This window comes from Chaetura pelagica, unplaced genomic scaffold (assembly GCF_000747805.2).
Source record: "Chaetura pelagica isolate M959 unplaced genomic scaffold, ChaPel_1.0 scaffold228, whole genome shotgun sequence".
In the NCBI taxonomy this organism is placed as follows: Eukaryota; Metazoa; Chordata; class Aves; order Apodiformes; family Apodidae; genus Chaetura; species Chaetura pelagica.
The window spans coordinates 58,836-75,830 of NW_009954225.1; the positions used below are offsets into that span (position 1 = coordinate 58,836).

General features: G+C 45.4%; 2 protein-coding genes across 2 annotated transcripts in view; one reads left to right on the plus strand and one right to left on the minus strand.

Moving 5' to 3' along the window:
* LOC104394002 overlaps positions 1 to 937 on the plus strand; it is a 13,518-nt gene extending 12,581 nt beyond the window's left edge. Inside the window, exon 4 of the mRNA XM_010003536.1 lies at positions 8 to 937. Coding sequence (XP_010001838.1) covers positions 8 to 462 — 455 coding nt within the window. The 3' untranslated portion in view covers positions 463 to 937. The remainder of the gene's footprint in view (positions 1 to 7) is intronic.
* Positions 938 to 6,663: 5,726 nt separating this feature from the next.
* Positions 6,664 to 16,995, minus strand: part of LOC104394003 (ubiquitin carboxyl-terminal hydrolase 17-like protein 6) — a 27,150-nt gene continuing 16,818 nt past the window's right edge. The window contains exon 10 of the mRNA XM_010003538.1: positions 6,664 to 6,715. Within this exon, the coding sequence (XP_010001840.1) occupies positions 6,664 to 6,715 (52 nt within the window). The remainder of the gene's footprint in view (positions 6,716 to 16,995) is intronic.

Consider the following 16,995-nt stretch of genomic DNA (forward strand, 5'->3'; position numbering starts at 1 on the left):
GTGCCAGACAATGGTGACGTCAACGCCAAGAGCAAGCGAGGCGGGACGGACTCGCGGGTGTACGCCACGCAGCACTCCCCGCAGACCTGCCCCGTGCAGGACTACAAGGAATATGCCCAGAGGCGGCCGCCAGCCATGCGCTATGAGGACGCGCCTTTCTACCTCTCCATCAAACCTGTCGTCAACTTGGCCGCGCTTCACTGGTACAACTGCCAAGCCCTGGGGAAAAACAAGCTTGCCAAGATGGTAAAGACGATGTGCGAGAAAGGCAACATCCCCGGCCGGAAGACCAACTTCAGCGTCTACCAGAGCTGTAGCACCCTCTCCGAAGCGCAGAGCAACCAACTGGTGCTGATCTGCAATAACTTGAGCCAGCAGGCTGCCCAGTCCATGGCCAGCCACTCCAATACCAGCAACTTCATCGTGTCAGCATCGTACGACTCCTCCTCTGACACGGCCTGAAGGAGGGGCATCAGCTGAATATTTCTTCCTTTTCCTTTTCCTTTCACACGCTGAGTTTGTGCCCAACAAAACACATGGACTGTGATTGTACACTGCTCCCCCATAGCCCTCTCTCCAGTCTTAATTCACTTTATAAAAATATAGAAATACATAATATATTTTTCTTTTTACAAATAAGTCAATAGAAATAGTTTAGTATTACTAACATAGTATTTACAGTGTTAATACAAAAACAAAAGGTATTTAGGGGTTATAATGCAGATTTTAAAATGACAAAAGTGGTTCTCAGGCAACACAAGACAGACGGGAAATCCCGTTTCTGACATGCACACATCAGTGTGAATCCCCAGGGAGGCTTACGTAGCAATTCTGTTTTAAAGCATTTTTCAACCTCTTTTAACATGACCTCCCAGAGTGGAGGAGGCAAACATATCACTGGCTGCTGCTTCTTACCTGCTGGCTTATTCTTGATCAGCAAGACCAAGAAATAAGACTTACATCAGTGTTCACAAAACCGTTATACAACAATTTCTTTGTAGTTTTAATTTTGTTTCCTGAGGCTAATTTATGGCAGATGGGGAAAAAAAATACCCCTGAAGACAGCTGAAGACTATTTTTAACCGTTGGTTTTTGTTGACGATTTTCTGTCATCTAAATGTTGCTGGTTTTTAGGCTAAAAAAAGGATTATTTTCAACAACATGGGAAAGCATAATGGCAAAACCACTGTCATACATGTGATTTTCACTGTTTAAGCATGAGTTGTTAGTATTTTGTCACTGTGTATACTTAATGTAAAGTCTACTGACTTAGAGTCACTCTTTCAGTGTTCTGGGGAATGCAACAGTGCAGAAAAATCCACAATCTTATCCCAACCTGCACAGAAATTTATTCATCAAATGTGTCTAAGCCATCATTTGAAATCCACAAAAAGATAGCATAGAGAGTGTGATGATAATATCCTGTGTTTTACAGAAAATGGAAGAGCTGAGTAGTTCTAATTGCTGGAAAACAAATTTAGGTCAGCTGCACAAAATGTATTTCCATTGCGGGCAGTGGCAAATGTGCATGTAAATCCAAAGGCAGAATCTGCTCTTTTAAAGCCTTGAGATAATGAGTGTTGCTGTTCCAGCATTTGCCTTTGCAACATAACATTTCTTCTCTAAGTATGGGGAAGACACTAACCAATTCAGTATTTCAGTGAATTATTATAATTCGTGGCCTTTAAAATGATGTGTGCTGCTTGTCAAGTAGCTCAGCTCAGTTTATGTTCCACTAGGATATTCCAGGGCTGTGATGAGGCTTTAGAGAAGTGCCCTGGGGTGATCTCAAGCCCACTGGAGTCAGTGAAAGAGTCAGCCTCAGCTGACTTCCCATGGGGGCTGGATCAAACTGTCACTGAGGGGCTTTTTATTTCTTGAGTTTTGATTGGGGTTTTTTTTGTTTGTTTGTTTTTCTCGGTGCTGGTTTGTCTTTATTCCTTCACATTCCTACATATCCTTTGTGTTCTGCAACTCTGCACTTACTTTAATCCTTACTAATTCCAAAGAAAGGGTGAAACAAAGGTAGCAGACAGAAATAAACTGATTCACCTGGCACTGTTTAAAACCTGCTTTCTGTGCTGCTAGGATGAAGTGTTCTGTGAGCGAGGGAGGTGGCAGAAGACCTGCACCTCACTTAGGACTTGTTGAAGGTCTGTTGTGGGCATGGGGTAGGTAGCAGATGTGCCACTGGAAGGTTTAACAGTAGAGATTTCCACTGTGACAAATGCTTGTCCTCCCATGAAGCTTCCTGCAGGTGAGGCTGGTCTCCCTGTGCTCTGCACATCACAGCGAGTCTGGCACCAAGCCCGAGTGTCCTGTGTGCAGCTGTCCCAGGGTCTTGGACACCATGGCAGGCACCCAGCCTGCAGCCTCTGAGGTGCTGCTGGGCAGTGGGCATGGTGAGTCTTTCCTACTGCAGAGCTGTGCTCTTGTGACTTGAGACCAACTCGTGCCTCTCCTGAAGTGGGTGCAAGCTGTGTCCATGGCTTTCAGTGCCATGGCTTATCTGACTGGTAGGTGAAGGGGAAGGAAGCACAAAAAGATGAGGTGCAGACAGCAAGGGGGCTGTCCAGCTTCCAGATGACAGCAGCCATCAGACTACTGTTAGCATAGTCTTGCTTTTTCATGGCTCTGCTTTTAATGGGATATGGTTAAAAAACAGTTTTGCAAGGCCAGTATTGCTCTCTGTGGGATTGCTTTGCTGTTTCCCACAGAGAACTCACGCAGCTGTTCTTGGTCTTTGCTAGGGTGTGGGGGAACCTGTGCTAAGGATCTCAGAGGTGCCATATGAGAAACCAACTGTGGAGCCAACCTCTTAGGGATGTCTTTGGTCTCTATTTCTCCCCCACTGACAGTCACCTCACCACCTGCCAGTGGCAGCTATTGCAGGATCTGACCTGCTTCTCTACCTTGCCTTTCCTGTCCTGTAACATGAGGCTGGGTATAAGCTGCCCTTTGTGGGCCAGCAGATCTCGGCTTCCCATGTCTCCTCCCCTGTCCAACCACACCTTTTTGCTGGGAAGAGCCACCTTGAGATGGTAGGGGAAAGAAGTCGTCCTGTGGAGTGGCAGACTCATATATCTCCAGACCTTATAACCAAATTCCCTCTCACACTATTACTGGGCTCAGAGCTTGTGTGGGTTACTGTGGTAGTCTCAGCATTGCAGGGCTGGTTTTTTTCTGCTTTGCAACATCGGTAGCAGCTCCAGCTTCCAGTTGGTGCTGGTGGCAGATTGGCAAATTGTAATGAGGCAGCCTCAAATAGGTGACTTGTTGAAGTAGTTGAACACATATGTCCAGAATATGGTACCCAAGTAGTATCATCCTCTCAAAATAAATGTATTAGCTTTGAAGGGCATTTAGCACAGCATTTTACCCAGTCTTCGTTTGAGGAGTGTTGCAAGAAATTGAGTGACCAGAGCTTAAGGAATGGCCATTTGTAGGAGAGCTCTCAGAGAGTTGCTAACCCACTGGAGGGAGGCTTGTGTTTTAAACCACTGTCATTGTTTTGTCTCATGCTGGTGGGAGACCAGATGTCCCAGTAACCGTGGCTCAGCCCACGGGTGACAACTCCGGTGGTGGTAATTGTCTCCCACGCCTGTGACCAAGAGTGTCAGATCTCCACCAGCAAGCTGCCAGCTCACTGTGATGGTGTGCAGACTCCCTACTGCCAAGAAATGGCAGTGTGGCCAGGAGCTGGAGCTGCCAAACCTGACAAGCCTTCCTATCTCCTTCCTCTCTGCCTGAGCAAAGGACTGGGGTTTCCTGCCTTGGCTTTTGACCCGAGTACTTTTCACCATGACATCAAAAGGGCAGCTGGCAAAATGCCGTGCTGCTCCCATTCAGCACAGCTTGTGAGCTGGTGGCAGGTGGGTGGCTTGCAGTGAGGCATAGCAGAGCACTGCCTCTGCTCCTGACATGCAGCAGAAAAACAGGGAAGTCATATCTTGTTTTGCTGGATTCCTGAGTTCAATCTGCTCACAAATAGAGGTGCAGAACCAGTCTGGGAGGTAGAGGAAGGAGTTCCCCTGCCAGCGTCATGGAGTCATTGACCTGGCTCACCTCCTGCAGCCTTGGAAAGCCATCAAAAGGGTAGTGCAGACTGAGACCCTTCTGAACCATTTGCAGATGTATTGGTTACCTTCAGAATCATCTACGTACCAGCTTTTGAGGGATTTGCTCTGTGCTACCAAGACCAAAATCTGCCCTTGAACTTAAGCAAGAGGCAAAGTGCCAAAGGACAGGCCTGCATATAGTGTGCAGAAGCCTGCATGGATGTCAGTGCAGGCTTTCCCATGTGGCCTTCTGGTGACACCAAACCAAGAGTCAGACATGGGGATTACACTTGGATGTCACTGGGCTGATCTGGGTGCAACTGTGCACAATACATGCGCTTGGATCTATTCCACATTTGGCGGGGCAGAGCTGTGGGCAGTTGGGCGGCTTAAGCTCTGTCTTGTTTGTCACTCAAGTGTGTATTTATCATCTTCTGAATTTGCACAATGCACGTGTATTCATGCAGGTTGTTGAAAGTGAAGTCTTTAATATCTGTGTGTTGCAAACTGCCTGTTTGATTGTCAAATACATGCAACAAAATGTGTTTTTAAGTGCAGGAGACTGAAACACTGTTGTGAACTACATTGTAGACCAAATTACAAGGCATCTGGAAAACAGCAGCACAGACCTTGTTCCTTTGTGTAGTGCAATGATTGTAGGAAAGCAGCACCCAGGCTACTGACGTGTAGGACAATCTGACCATGGAAACAGTGTCCTTGTTGGCACGTTCTCCATTGTGAAGAGTATCAGTGCTTTCGATCTTTTTTACGTTTTTGTTTTGAGAAGCTGCTGTGCACTGGTATTCAGTCTAGAGCGTCATTGTCCTCTTGGAAGCTGATGCAGAGAATGAGATGCAAGCAATGTGTTGTGCTGCTGTGCTTGCTTGTCTCAAGTGTTTGTGACCGGAACTTGTTCTGCTCTTTGTGCAAGTGAGATGGGGTGGAAGATGGGGATCAGGAGGAGCAGGTGTTTTGTCACTCTAGAGCCTGGGCTGAAACAACCTTTAAGGAAATGGAGTATTCCTGTTGCACTAGGATTCCTCCCTGTCCAGCTCAAGTTTACCCTTTCTTGTTCCTGTGTCTGAGTACATCCTGTAAGTGCATTGACTGACCTGACTAGCACTTGGGGTGCACAGGCTGACCATTCCTCCTGACTGTAAGCTGCAAGTGACTGTGACTGACTGACTGGCTTTCCCCATCCCAAACATCCCTGCTCCTCTCTCTCTCTCCAATTCATCAACCTTCCCCTCTCCTGGTGTCTGCACTGTGGGGCAAGGGCACCGCTTTGTGCAGGGAGTCCCTTGGCTGAGAGCTCACTCCCTGCCTCCCAAGTGACCTTGTGCTTTGGGGATAATGCACTCAGGGTGGATGGCCCTGCGTTGGGTACGCAGGGCTTGTGGGATGCTGCGTGTCAGCGTGCTGTAGGCTCACAACTCATGCTGGCAGCACTCTCCCTCTCTCTTCTGCTTTGTTGTGAGAGAGCAATCAAATCATGAAAGGAAATGAAATTCACTCCTGTGTAGAGGACCAGAAGAGGACTGAGACACCTGGTCCTCAACAGTACGTAACTCTTGGGCTCATTACATCATGGAAGACAGCTCATGTAGTACAGGCAACAGGGCATTGGGAGCCCCAGGACTCCCTGAACTCCCAGAGACAGTGTCAATCTGTGGGAGGAAAGAGGGCTGGCAGGACACACAAATACAGCTTGATTTGCCTGGAATGATCCAGTTCATGCCTCTCGGTTAAAGGTTGGAGTTTATTAATGAGGGTTTTTTGCTACATGTCAGTGTCAAGAGATGCCTGCTTTGCCTAAGGACAGTTGTTATCCTTGTTTTTAAGAGGAAGGATGTGTTTTTTTCTCTTTCTGTGCTTTCATCTCTGTGCTAAATCTGCATTCTGACTGTAGAGGAGGAGTGTGAAGAAAAGGCAGTCCAGCATAAAGTAGGGCTAAATTCCTAGCCCAAACACTAGAACTGTGCTTTCTGGTGACAGTTCTCATATGCTGAGCATGCCTTGGTGGTCGGGGGCAGTACTGCATCAGCTGGTGTTTCCCAGCACAGCTGTTGGCTCTCTGCAGAGCCAATGTGCCTGTTGCTGCACTGCTCTCCAGAAAGGGAGAGCCTGGGGAGACGCTTGCCAAGGACGCACCTATCAGCCAGGTGTCTTCGAGCCAAGAAGGGGGAAGGCCCTAAGCACAAGGAAATGATGATGCTTTCCCCATGGGTAGCAGCGTGTGATGGACATGTGAGACTGCATCATGTCTCCTCAATGCTTTTGGAAATCTAAGGACCACCAAGGACATCACTGTTCCACCTCTTTCGCAGCAGCATGACTTCAGCTGATGATGGAGTGGTCCTTCTGAGGACATGTGGGCTTTCTCTCTGAGCCCCCAGCAAGTTGTGTGGTTACACTGCTACCAGCTCTGCTCTTGCATACCTGGTGCCAGCCTGTTCCTCCTTCGTGTGCTGCCTCTAGCTCAGGCCCTGCCAAGCTCTGCTGAAGTTGTCTTCCAGCACTGAAAGCAACCGAGAGGCTGAGAAGCTAAAAGGCCCCACAGCTTCAAGACGTCCTTAAGCTGCTTGAGAATGTTGCTGCTCGCCACTCACTGGACCATGTTCAAAGCCGTGGGGATGTCTAAGGCTTTCATTCCTAATCTGAAAATGGGGAGAAAAATGAGTTTAGAATGAGAGGTGCTTTTACCTGAACTGATGGGTTTTAACCTAGTCACTAGAGACTCTGTCTCAAGTGCAGAATTTATTTCCTCTGTTTTCTCACTGGCCTGGTTAACTTGAGTTGGTAATGCACACAAAATGCAGTGTGTTTTATTACACAAATGCCATTCAATGAGCTATCTGTGTGTTTGAAATGGATTTACTGTTTCAAAGGGATTAGGATGGTTTTGCCTAATCTTCTGTTCTTGTGCTCAGCATTCGTTACACAGCAGTCACTAGTATCTGAAAAAATCAGTACCCTTTCAGATGTCAGTTTGATATTTTGTCTTTAGTAGAGGTTTCAGTTCATAGTGTTTATGAGACTGGCGAGGTGGGTGGTGTCATTGAAATTCAGTGGGACAGACTTTCAGTGGGAATGAGAATAGGTGTTTAGCTCTTTCACGATGCTTCAAGAATCTGACTTTGCGTTTTGTGCTTACTGCTGTTTTATACAGTCTGTAAGTGTCAAGAGAGTAATGAAACAGCCAAGTGAGGGGAGAAGAATAAAAAAATGCAAAATGTTTTAGACAATCTTACACTAAAATTAATTGTACAGATAACAACTTTGCCACTTCAGCTGTTATTGTGAACAAAGGTGATTCTAAAATTCTTCATGCCTAGCATTTGGTCTGCTTTCTGAAGGCTGTCATATTGCAAAGACTGACCTTCTTACCATTCTAGCATGTTCTCAGCTGGCCTAAACCACATGTAGCCTTACATAGTCCCTGGTCTGCCTCACATTGCTCCTGCCAGAATACCTCCTTCTGTTCTACTATCATGCATTTAACACACTTCCTCTGTGTCAAATTTCCAGCCTGAAAACAAGCCAGTGCAGGAGAGACACTTCACCCGCTGTATCTTCAGCAGCAGATGCAAAGTGTAGCTCCAGAAGGCTGCATTCTGAAGGGCAGTAGTGGTGGTCTTTGAACAGGGTTTGGTTGCTTTAGTGTAGGAAGACAAATCTCCCACTCTGAGGCTGAAGGTGCACTGAGTGATGATTGCAGTGTAAAATGCTTTGTGGAGTCCTTTGTTTTCTGTGGGAGCATCTTCTGTGAGTGGCTTGCAAGACTGGGTTTCTCTGCACAACACTGTGTGCATGGACGTGAAATGCAGAAATAGTGAGAGTGTTCAGGAAGCTGCAGACAAACCACCCCATGAAATGTCTGGATGAGACCTGAAAACTGTCAGTGGAAGAAATTGAAAGAAGCTCATTTTGCTCTGGTTCATGGCAGTACCTGCAAGCTGGTGGGGCTGCTGTTGGAGAGGATTTAGTGCCAGTTCTGCAGAGCACAGTCAGAAATGCATGCCTGCAGTGCTTCTTGCTTCCACCCCCTTTAGGCTGTTAACTGCACGTAGCTCGTGACCAGCCTCCCAATAACAAGTGGGTCTGAAGTCTGCAGGTAAGGACATGACTTGGCCATAGTTGTGTTGTCAGTGTTTGCTTTTGCCAGGAGAGTCCTCTGTCTCAAGGTCATCTTGAGACCTCTTGGGATTGACCAAATTACTCGAGATTGGAGGAAAAAGAAGCGGTGGAATATGAAGTGTCATAGAGACAGTGGAAAGGCAGTGGGAAAGCCTGGCAAGCACAGTGGAAATTTTTATCTTTTTTTTTTTTTTTTTTTTTTTTCCTAAATAAGGCAAGCCTAATCCTTATCCTTTAATATCCTACTTTGTTTTTCACTGGAATTAGAAAATCTTTTCCGTTTGTTTTAATTACCTGCTGGCTTTAATTCTGCCTCTGAAAAGCATTTTTGCTATGACAACCCTTGGTCTCATGGTGAGCAGAACTGGGAAGAAACAGCTCAAGTAAGGCTTTGATCTTTTCCTGCATTCAGTGTTTAATCTTTCTAATCTTTTAATGTGAATGTGTTTTCTCCCAGTTATTAAACTGACAAGATTAGCTCTCTCCCAAAACAGCAGTTGAAAAATAAACTTAACCAAATTTTCACCTAACATTGTGAACTCTCCTAAGTGTTCAATCCATTCTGAGTTAAACCTCTCTCTAAGGCTGACTTCCCACTCACTGACTTTAATGACAACTCATTTTTTTTAAGAACAGTTTGTAAAAAAGTAGATTCTGTTAATGCTTTTGTTTTACAAGAAGAAGATTCGGTGTCCTGCCAAATAATAAAAAATAATAATAATAATAATAGCAACAGTATTTCTATGCATTGTGTGATTCAGTGATGTTGCTCTTGAAGTTTTGCATGTTTTCTAGATGTTCTGGCATTGGTACGTTTATGTGGTACTTGTAAAAATGTTAACCAGTGCTGCTATAATTACCACCGTCATAGGCAACTGGAACCTGTATGACAAAGCTGTGCCAGTTGGCAGGTTTTCTTGTGTGTCATGGCAACACTCTGCATTCTGCTGTTCATTTCCTGATTTAAGCCAGTATTTAGTGCCTTCTGTAGAAGGAATCAATACATTGCGGAGGTGCAGAACTTCTAATACCTTGTTCTATACAGATGATCACTTGCCAGCTAGAAGCCTAAAAGAAAAAAAGTAAAAAGAAAAAAAAAAAAGAAAAAAAATCAATGTTGAACTCTCTAGCTTTTTTTTAAGTGTCTTCTCATTACTTGTAATCTGGAAAAACCTCCTTTAGTAGAGGTGAAAGGAAGCCATCTTCCCCAGCTACACCTGCTGCTGTCACAGTCTTCCAGCTGTGAGTGTGAGCGGTAGGAGGGAGTGCATAGTGCCCAGGTGTTCCCATTGGTAATGGACCCAGAGATTAACCAAACTTGTGTAAGTCCTTGCAGAGCAGGCTAAAATGCTGTTTAATTAAATTATCGGATTGCCATAAAAACTGTTGGCTCTCTCAGCAGTTGTGAGCCCCTCTTGTAAACAAGCGTCAGCCTGGTCAAGTGGTGTCTCTCTTCCTCCTCTGCTGAAGCCACACGTTACTGCCAAATGAGACTTGGATGAAATTCAAGCCTAAGATTCTTGGTCTTTCCAACTGCTTTCATGGCAGACAAACCCTGTTTATCAAAATTCTGACATTGCATTTTCGACCCGCTGCTCAGAACCTGGCAGTACAGCAAATACAGACATGCATATGTGTTTGTTTTGGTTTTGAGAAGATTTTGACAGGCTGAAATGGGTACTACACTGTAACTGTACAACAGCAACAGGCAGGAGGGAAATGTGTGATGTTAACCTGTCTAGTGCACTTCCCAGCCACTTCGCATGGTCAGCTGCACCTAGGCTGGTCTTCAAAATACCATTTTGTAGCAAAAAAAGGAAAAAACTAACCATCAGTTTTCCATCTCTATTGAGAGATGAAAGCCTGTTACATGTCTTGAAAAGACTTTTCAACCAAAATACAAAGTTGCTATAAAAACAGTGTAATTGGGAAAATAAGACTGTTTGGAATTCATCCTTACGGGTACAGGTCCACAGCCATCTATCTCTGTTCCCAACAAAGGCAAATTACAGTTTAGAATTTATAAATTTGTGATGTAATAGACTTCCCAAAACAGAGGGTTATGCCAAAATTTTCAGTGTTGCTGCCCCCTTTTGTGGCACCCAGGACATACACAAAAGGCAATATTGAAGGATGCAGCCCAGAAGACACTACAACTCACCCCATGTAGTGGGTCACAAGCCAGTCCCTTGTAAACAGATGAATTTGAAAACCCCAGCTAAAGATCTCAATTTTATGTTTGTCAGGATGTTCAGAAGCCTGTTCTGGCACCTCTGTTCCCATCCTTTGGAGGGAACAGGGCTCTCTTCAGAAATGTTTGGCCCTTTTTTCCTTTAAAAACTGGTGGCTTCTTCAGGCTCTTTGTGCCAGATCAGAAGCAAGCTGATACTAGTTTCAATGTGTTTCTGCATTGTTTTGTTTGCCTAGAAGCCATTTACACAAGAAGGTGTGCTTCCACCAGCATGAGTGAAGAGTTTTGACTCTGCAGAGCCTGTTTGGCTCTGATCCTAGATATGTGTGGCAGTGACACACAGACTTGTGTCCTGCATTTCTCCTATTTATAGCTAGATCCAAGTCTCCAGGGTCCTACCAGCTTCCAGCCCCTGTGGTGCCTTCAGTGTACATGTTGTCAGCCCTGTAGTTGTTCTTGTAATTGCATTTTGTCTGAAGCGCATTATCTTGCAGGACAAGCTTTTGGTTTTTGGGGTGTTTTTTTAGAAGAAACCCTTTCTGCTTATGTATGCTGTGCTGCTGAGAGCAGCCAGGAGGGAATGATCCATCCAAACCCCAGTGGAATTTGGAGATTTTCTTTTTTTAGATGCCTTTGCAAGCCCCAGCTGTAATCAGCTATTTAAGGCAGAGATCTTAGCATGAGCAGTGCTTCATACATATCTGCCACTGAAAATGCACTTTTAAGTACATGGGACACTTTCTTACTCAGATCTCTTGCCCCTGCATTTGGGAGATTATATACTCGAGTTAATTGGGGAGAAGTCGTATTTTCATGCATTTTAATGTATGAAGCCCTGAAAACATAGGTTATCTGAGGGGAAGGGAGAGATTACTGCATCAGTTTCTGAAAACAGGAGCAGACTTCTCAACTACAGTTCTTTTTCAGAGCTACCTGTTCAACCCCACTGTCCTCAAATTACCTTCCTTTTGGAGTTGCACAGTGACCTGAGAAAAACAAGCAAAGAAGGCTTCGCTGCTGAAAATGAGGAAAGTTTTCATGACCTACTTTGAGCCCGAGATTCCCTTCTGGGTTTCCAGGGCTGGTAATCTTTTTTGTCATCAGTCAGATAAGTTTTCACCCATGTGGATGCCATATTACTATTTCTGCAGTGTGTTCCTAAGAACAAACTTCATACAGGGAAATGTCCTGCAAAGTGAAGGCAAATGCAGTCAGCAAAGCTGCCTTGTCACTGGTGGCTTTTTGTGGGTTCATTTTCCCTACTCCATGATGCTCCATTTCTTTAATTGGATGGAGTACACAGGCCTATGCTGTGCTGCATGCCTGCACACTTCAGCCGAATGGCTCCTTGGAAAGGGCTTTCTTTAGTGTTTGAGTACAAAAGGGCCTGTAATAAGAAGAAAGTAAAACCAAGAGGTTGTGGTTTGTTATTTTTTTTAATAGTGTCTGAGTTTCATCCTTTGCTCACTTGTCAGATAATTAGGCTTTTGAAAAGAGTGGATTCAGCTGGGTGCTAACTGGAGTATGGCATTCACTTTTATTGATCTGCAAAATCCAGAGATATCCTGGTCTTTATTGCACTTCAGCTCCATTTTTACTCCTTTATGATAATCTTAAAGAAGATTGGTTCTGCTGTGTTAGAGATTTATTTCACTGTCTGTACAATGTTTGCTACTACTGTAGTGTGACTTTTTGTTTTTTTAAAATTCATATTGGTACAGCCTTAAACTTACAGAATTAAGGACCATTGAAAAGATAATGAAAGATAGTAATTGGTGTCTGTGAAAAGTGCATGCTTCATTCACAGTAATTTGGCTGTAATTAGGTGTAGCAACCAAGTCTCATGTATTTAATAAACTGTTTTCTGCAAATCTGGCTGCTTGCATGAATCAAGTGAGAAGACTTTTGAAGCACATTGTGTAATAAAAGTACAACTCTCGTGCTTTTCAAGTTCGAGTTCCAGCCGAGCTGGGAAGTTCCCATGGACCTGTGATGCATTTTGATTAGCAGAGTGCAAGCAGGATCCCTAAGAAATAGCTGCTGTCATACCCTCCTTAACTTCTGGGACTGTGTTTTAGAAAAACATGTGAACAATGGCTTAAATCCTTCCCTGCTTAGGGATAGACTTGCAAGTAAACTTGACTTGAACCATGTGCTCGTTTCATCTCACTTCCGTAGGGGTGAAAGCCCATGTCCTTTTTGAATTAAAGGCATTTTCCTGAACCTGATCTGGTCACATCAGTTTCAAGGCACAGTTGGGTTTGAAATAATTTCTTTTTCACTTAGAATTTAAGCAGTAAGTGCTGCTCTTCACATAGTTTTGTTTGAATGTTAATCTGGAATAACATTAAATCTGCATCCATGGATATGCACCTTTTAAGTTTTTTGTCAGGTCTGTATCTTCTGTGCTGAAGAGATTTTACAATTAAAGGATAAGAAAATTAAAGCTAACAATGCCCCTGTATTCTGAATGAGAAACACGCCAAGTGGAAAAATCCCTTGGGAGCCCAAATGAAATTCCACTAAGCTGCTGTTCATGGAATGCCAGCTGTGTTGGAGAAGGTCACAGTGTCACAGGTTCTGCCAAAGGAACATGAGAAAAAGGAAAAGGCCATATCCCATAGGAAACTGCCATCTGGGGAAGAAAAATGTGTTTGTGTAGGTGTTAGGACACCAGTGCAGGACAGTAAGAGTGAAGTGGATGGATGAGGGACAGAGGAACACAATTTCCACCAGGTGTTTTGGGACTGCAGACAGGTAATGGCCAGGAGCTACCAGGTGTGTTCACTGTCTGTTGTCTGCTCAGTTAAACTCCACAGCTTGGAATAAGCTCTCTTCACAGAAGTTGAAGTTAATATGCCTTCCTTTGGTCTCAAAGTGAGTGTGCAGGTGATGGTTAATGGTTATCATGGTTAATGCAGGTGCAGCTAAGCAAACTGGCAAAGTTCTGCTAACTTGGTTGCTTCCACTTCTCCCTTTGTACCCTGATTTAACCCAGATTGCCTGTGGGATGGCTGAGTGTGCTCAACTCCTCCTCTCGGACCCAAGAGCTTCTGAGAGCACCAAGAGCACCTTGGGAAACAGCCTAGAAGAATCAAGAGCCTGACCATAGAGTGCCAGCTGCCCTGGAAGATTTTACAGCATCAGCCTCACTGAAGTTCTCATTCTACAATTAATCCCACAGGAATTAACTAACTTCTGACAGGCCTTGGCTTGAAAATCATGGTGAGCATTTGCTAAATCATCAGATCACGTGGGCAATTTATCAAAACACAGCAGAAGACAGACTTAGATTACGTCTGGCTTCTCAAGGCAGGGTTTATTGTGTGCTGGGATATTAAGTCAGAGTTGGGGCTTGTAGCAAGAGGACAAGGGCTGTGGCAATCTCACTACCCTGGACTTCAGGAGAGCAAATTTCAGCTTCTTCAGGGATTTGCTTGATAGGATGTCATGGGATAAAATCGTGGATGGGAGAGTAGCCCAAGAAAGCTGGTCTGTATTCAAAGACTACCTCCCCAAGCCTCTACAAAACTGCTTCACTGTTCTGCAGTCCATGGAGCTCCACCTGGAGATGAATGAGGACCTGACAGAGAGCTTATGGGTCAGAGTTAAAGGGAAGACAGAGGCTGGTGATACTAGAGTGGGAGTCTGCTGGAGGCCATCTGACCAGGATGACAGAGTGGAGGAGGCCCTCTAAAGGTTGATGGGTGTAGCTTCCCATTCACAGGCCGTGATCCTCATGGGCGATTTCAGCCACCCTGACATCTGCTAGACACAACAGAGCAAGGCACCTGCAATCCAGGAAATTCCTGGAATGCATTGATGCCAACTTCTTCCTCCGAATGGTACAGGAGCCAACAAGAAAAGGTGCTATGCTGGACCTTGTTCTAGCCAAGGATGGCCTGGTGGACAACATGAAGCTTAAGGGCAGCCTTGGCTGCAGTGACCATGAAATGGTGGAATTCAGGATCTGTAGGGCAACAACAAGGATTAAAATTTGAAGAGGGGAGATTCAGGTTAGATGTTAGGAGGTGATTATTCACTATGAGGGTGGTGAGGCACTGGCACAATTGCCCAGGGAAGTTGTGGAAGCCCCGTCCCTGGAAGTGTTCAAGAGCAGGGCTTTGAGCAACCTGCTCTAGTGGGAGGCGTCTCTGCCCATGCAGGGAGTGTGGATCTAGGTGATCTTTCAGGTCTATAGACATTCTATAATTCTATGATGGAAACTTGATGGAAAGAGCCACTGACCAGAGGAACTTCTACCCAAGTTCATGTCACCTGAATTTGTCACAACACCCTCACAGCACCATACCTGGGCTAGCAGAGGGGGGCAGGTGGCTGCCAGGACTACAGGTCACCAGTACAGACAGAGGAGGATCATTTGCCATGGGTAGTTTGTAAACACAGATCAGTTTAGAAGAAAAACTTACAGTCTGGCTTTCAGATGGAAAGAAGTCCTGTTCTTGTCCGCTGACCAGCTGCCGTGGACAGAAGGAGGAGAAGGTCCCTACAGTTTGTGAGAACTCTCCCTGGACAAGCTGGCACAGTGATGTGGGCTTTTCAGATGTGCCCCCTGCATAGTGTGCTTTTTTTCAGCCATGTTCTTGGAGTCTTCAGAGGAAGCCCTGGGCTGTCAGAGGTCTGCTGACTACAGAGTGAGGACTGTTGTTAAAGGAGTGTCTGGAGCTCAGTGGCTCGGACAAGGTGCTGACATTGTTAGCCTGTGCAGAGTGTGTTCAGCTTTACAGCGTGTTTTGTATGCAGTGTGTTCTTCAGTTGGGTTGATGCTGTTTCTTTACATTTTACATTAACAACAAAAGCTGCAACAACCTCTTTTTAAAATCATCTCTTCCTAGCATGCAGGTTTACACCTCTGGGGCTGCAGTAACAGCCAGCTGTGCCTGCAGAACTGAAGAAGGAGAAATCCAGCCTCTCCCTCCTTTGGAGTGTACCACCTCTTCCCTTTTCCTGCATCTGAGATGGTGACTGTGGGGATCACTTCCTCAGTGTACCAGTGTTCAGAGCAAAGCTTTCACAGCTAATGTGCATTGGGCTGCAAAATCCATTAGCTTCATCCTTGTACAAAGCAGACTTCAAGTATAGTGGATATCATAAAATTATAGTGGTATCATAAAAATGTATTACTCTCTCATGAAGGATATTTAGTGCCTGAAGGCCTATGAAAAGGTTCTCTATCAAGCCTCTACTTGAATTCTTGCCTGTGGGGCTAAGGCTCTCCTTTTATGAACTGCACACTGCATGTGTCCATTTAACTCACAGTATTCATCACGAGGCATCTGCCTTTGGTCCACTGGTGCAACAGGGCTGGTTCTCTTTGGCCTCACAGGAAGTAAGAGAGGCTGTGGGTGGAAAACCCTGCTTAGTTAGCACTGCCTGTCCAGCTTACAAAGAGATCCGTGGAGGTGTGACACACTGGCAGCACAGAGTCAGGCTTTCCTAGCAAGAGGACAAGATTTTCCCCTGCTCCTGAACTAACGAAGCAAAGAAATGCCTTTACTTTTGTCTTCCTCCCAGTGTTTCTGCAGCAAGCTCAAAGCTGCTACGGTCCTCCCTTGCTTTCACTGTCAGATTAGGTCTGTGAAATGTGCCAAGTTCGTCTTCTAAACAGCCAGGAATCTTCTCTGTGGTCTGAATATAGGAATTGCACCATGGAGAATCACTGACACTTCATTTAAATATATTTTTGCAGTTCAAAGTACCATAGGACAAATGATATTAAGTAAAACGGTGTGTCATGTCAAAACAGAAACTACCCACTTCAATGAGCAGTTTTGGTCATTTCAGACTTAGAAATGTGCCCTATTTCCCATTACCCCAACATCCAAGGCACACAAGCAAAAAAATGAGGAGCACTAGTATTTCTGCAAGACCCACCTGATCTTGCTGCTGTGCTCTCCCTTCCACTGGAGGTCTCTTACAGGGACAGCTGTTCTGTGCAAAGTGCTGTGTTTTGTGATCCTGGTGCACACAGGAGGAAAAGGCCCGTGCTGGTGCCAGCTGTCCTGAAATCCTATGGAAGCAGCAAAGGAAACCGGGCCAGCCAGGACATCGCTTCTTTTGGGAAGAGCAGATTATTGAACAACGTGTTTATGACCAGAGATCTCTTTTCTTGGTGTCGACTTTGCAATTGGTCTGCTTAGTTTTGGAGTGCTTTTCATCCTCTTACTGGTGAGTGTCTGAGTACGGAAGGAGAGGCAAGGCGGGATCCGGTTGGGGCCTGCAGAGGGAGCCCAGCAGCCGAGGGCAACACTGACCCTGGGAAGGCCCCAGACAGGCACTTTCCTTTTCCATTTTGGATGGGCTCCTGGAAGGGAGAGAGAGGGAAGGCAGTTGATGTGTTAGGTCAGGGTGTTTGTCCACTTCGGGTGTGGCTGGTACTTGCGCAATGTATCTCAGAAAAACTCTTAGCCCTCCGTATTCAAGGTCTAAGCATTTAGTTGCAGCAGTAAAGCTTGGGAAGAGCTGTTTTCACCCGTCTCCGTGCTGGGCGCACGGCCTATTTGCATCAGATGTTCTCTGTCCCCCGCCTGGCGGGTTGGACTCCCCGCTCTCCATCCCTGCCGGGGATTCCTCGCCCGCCCGTAACCC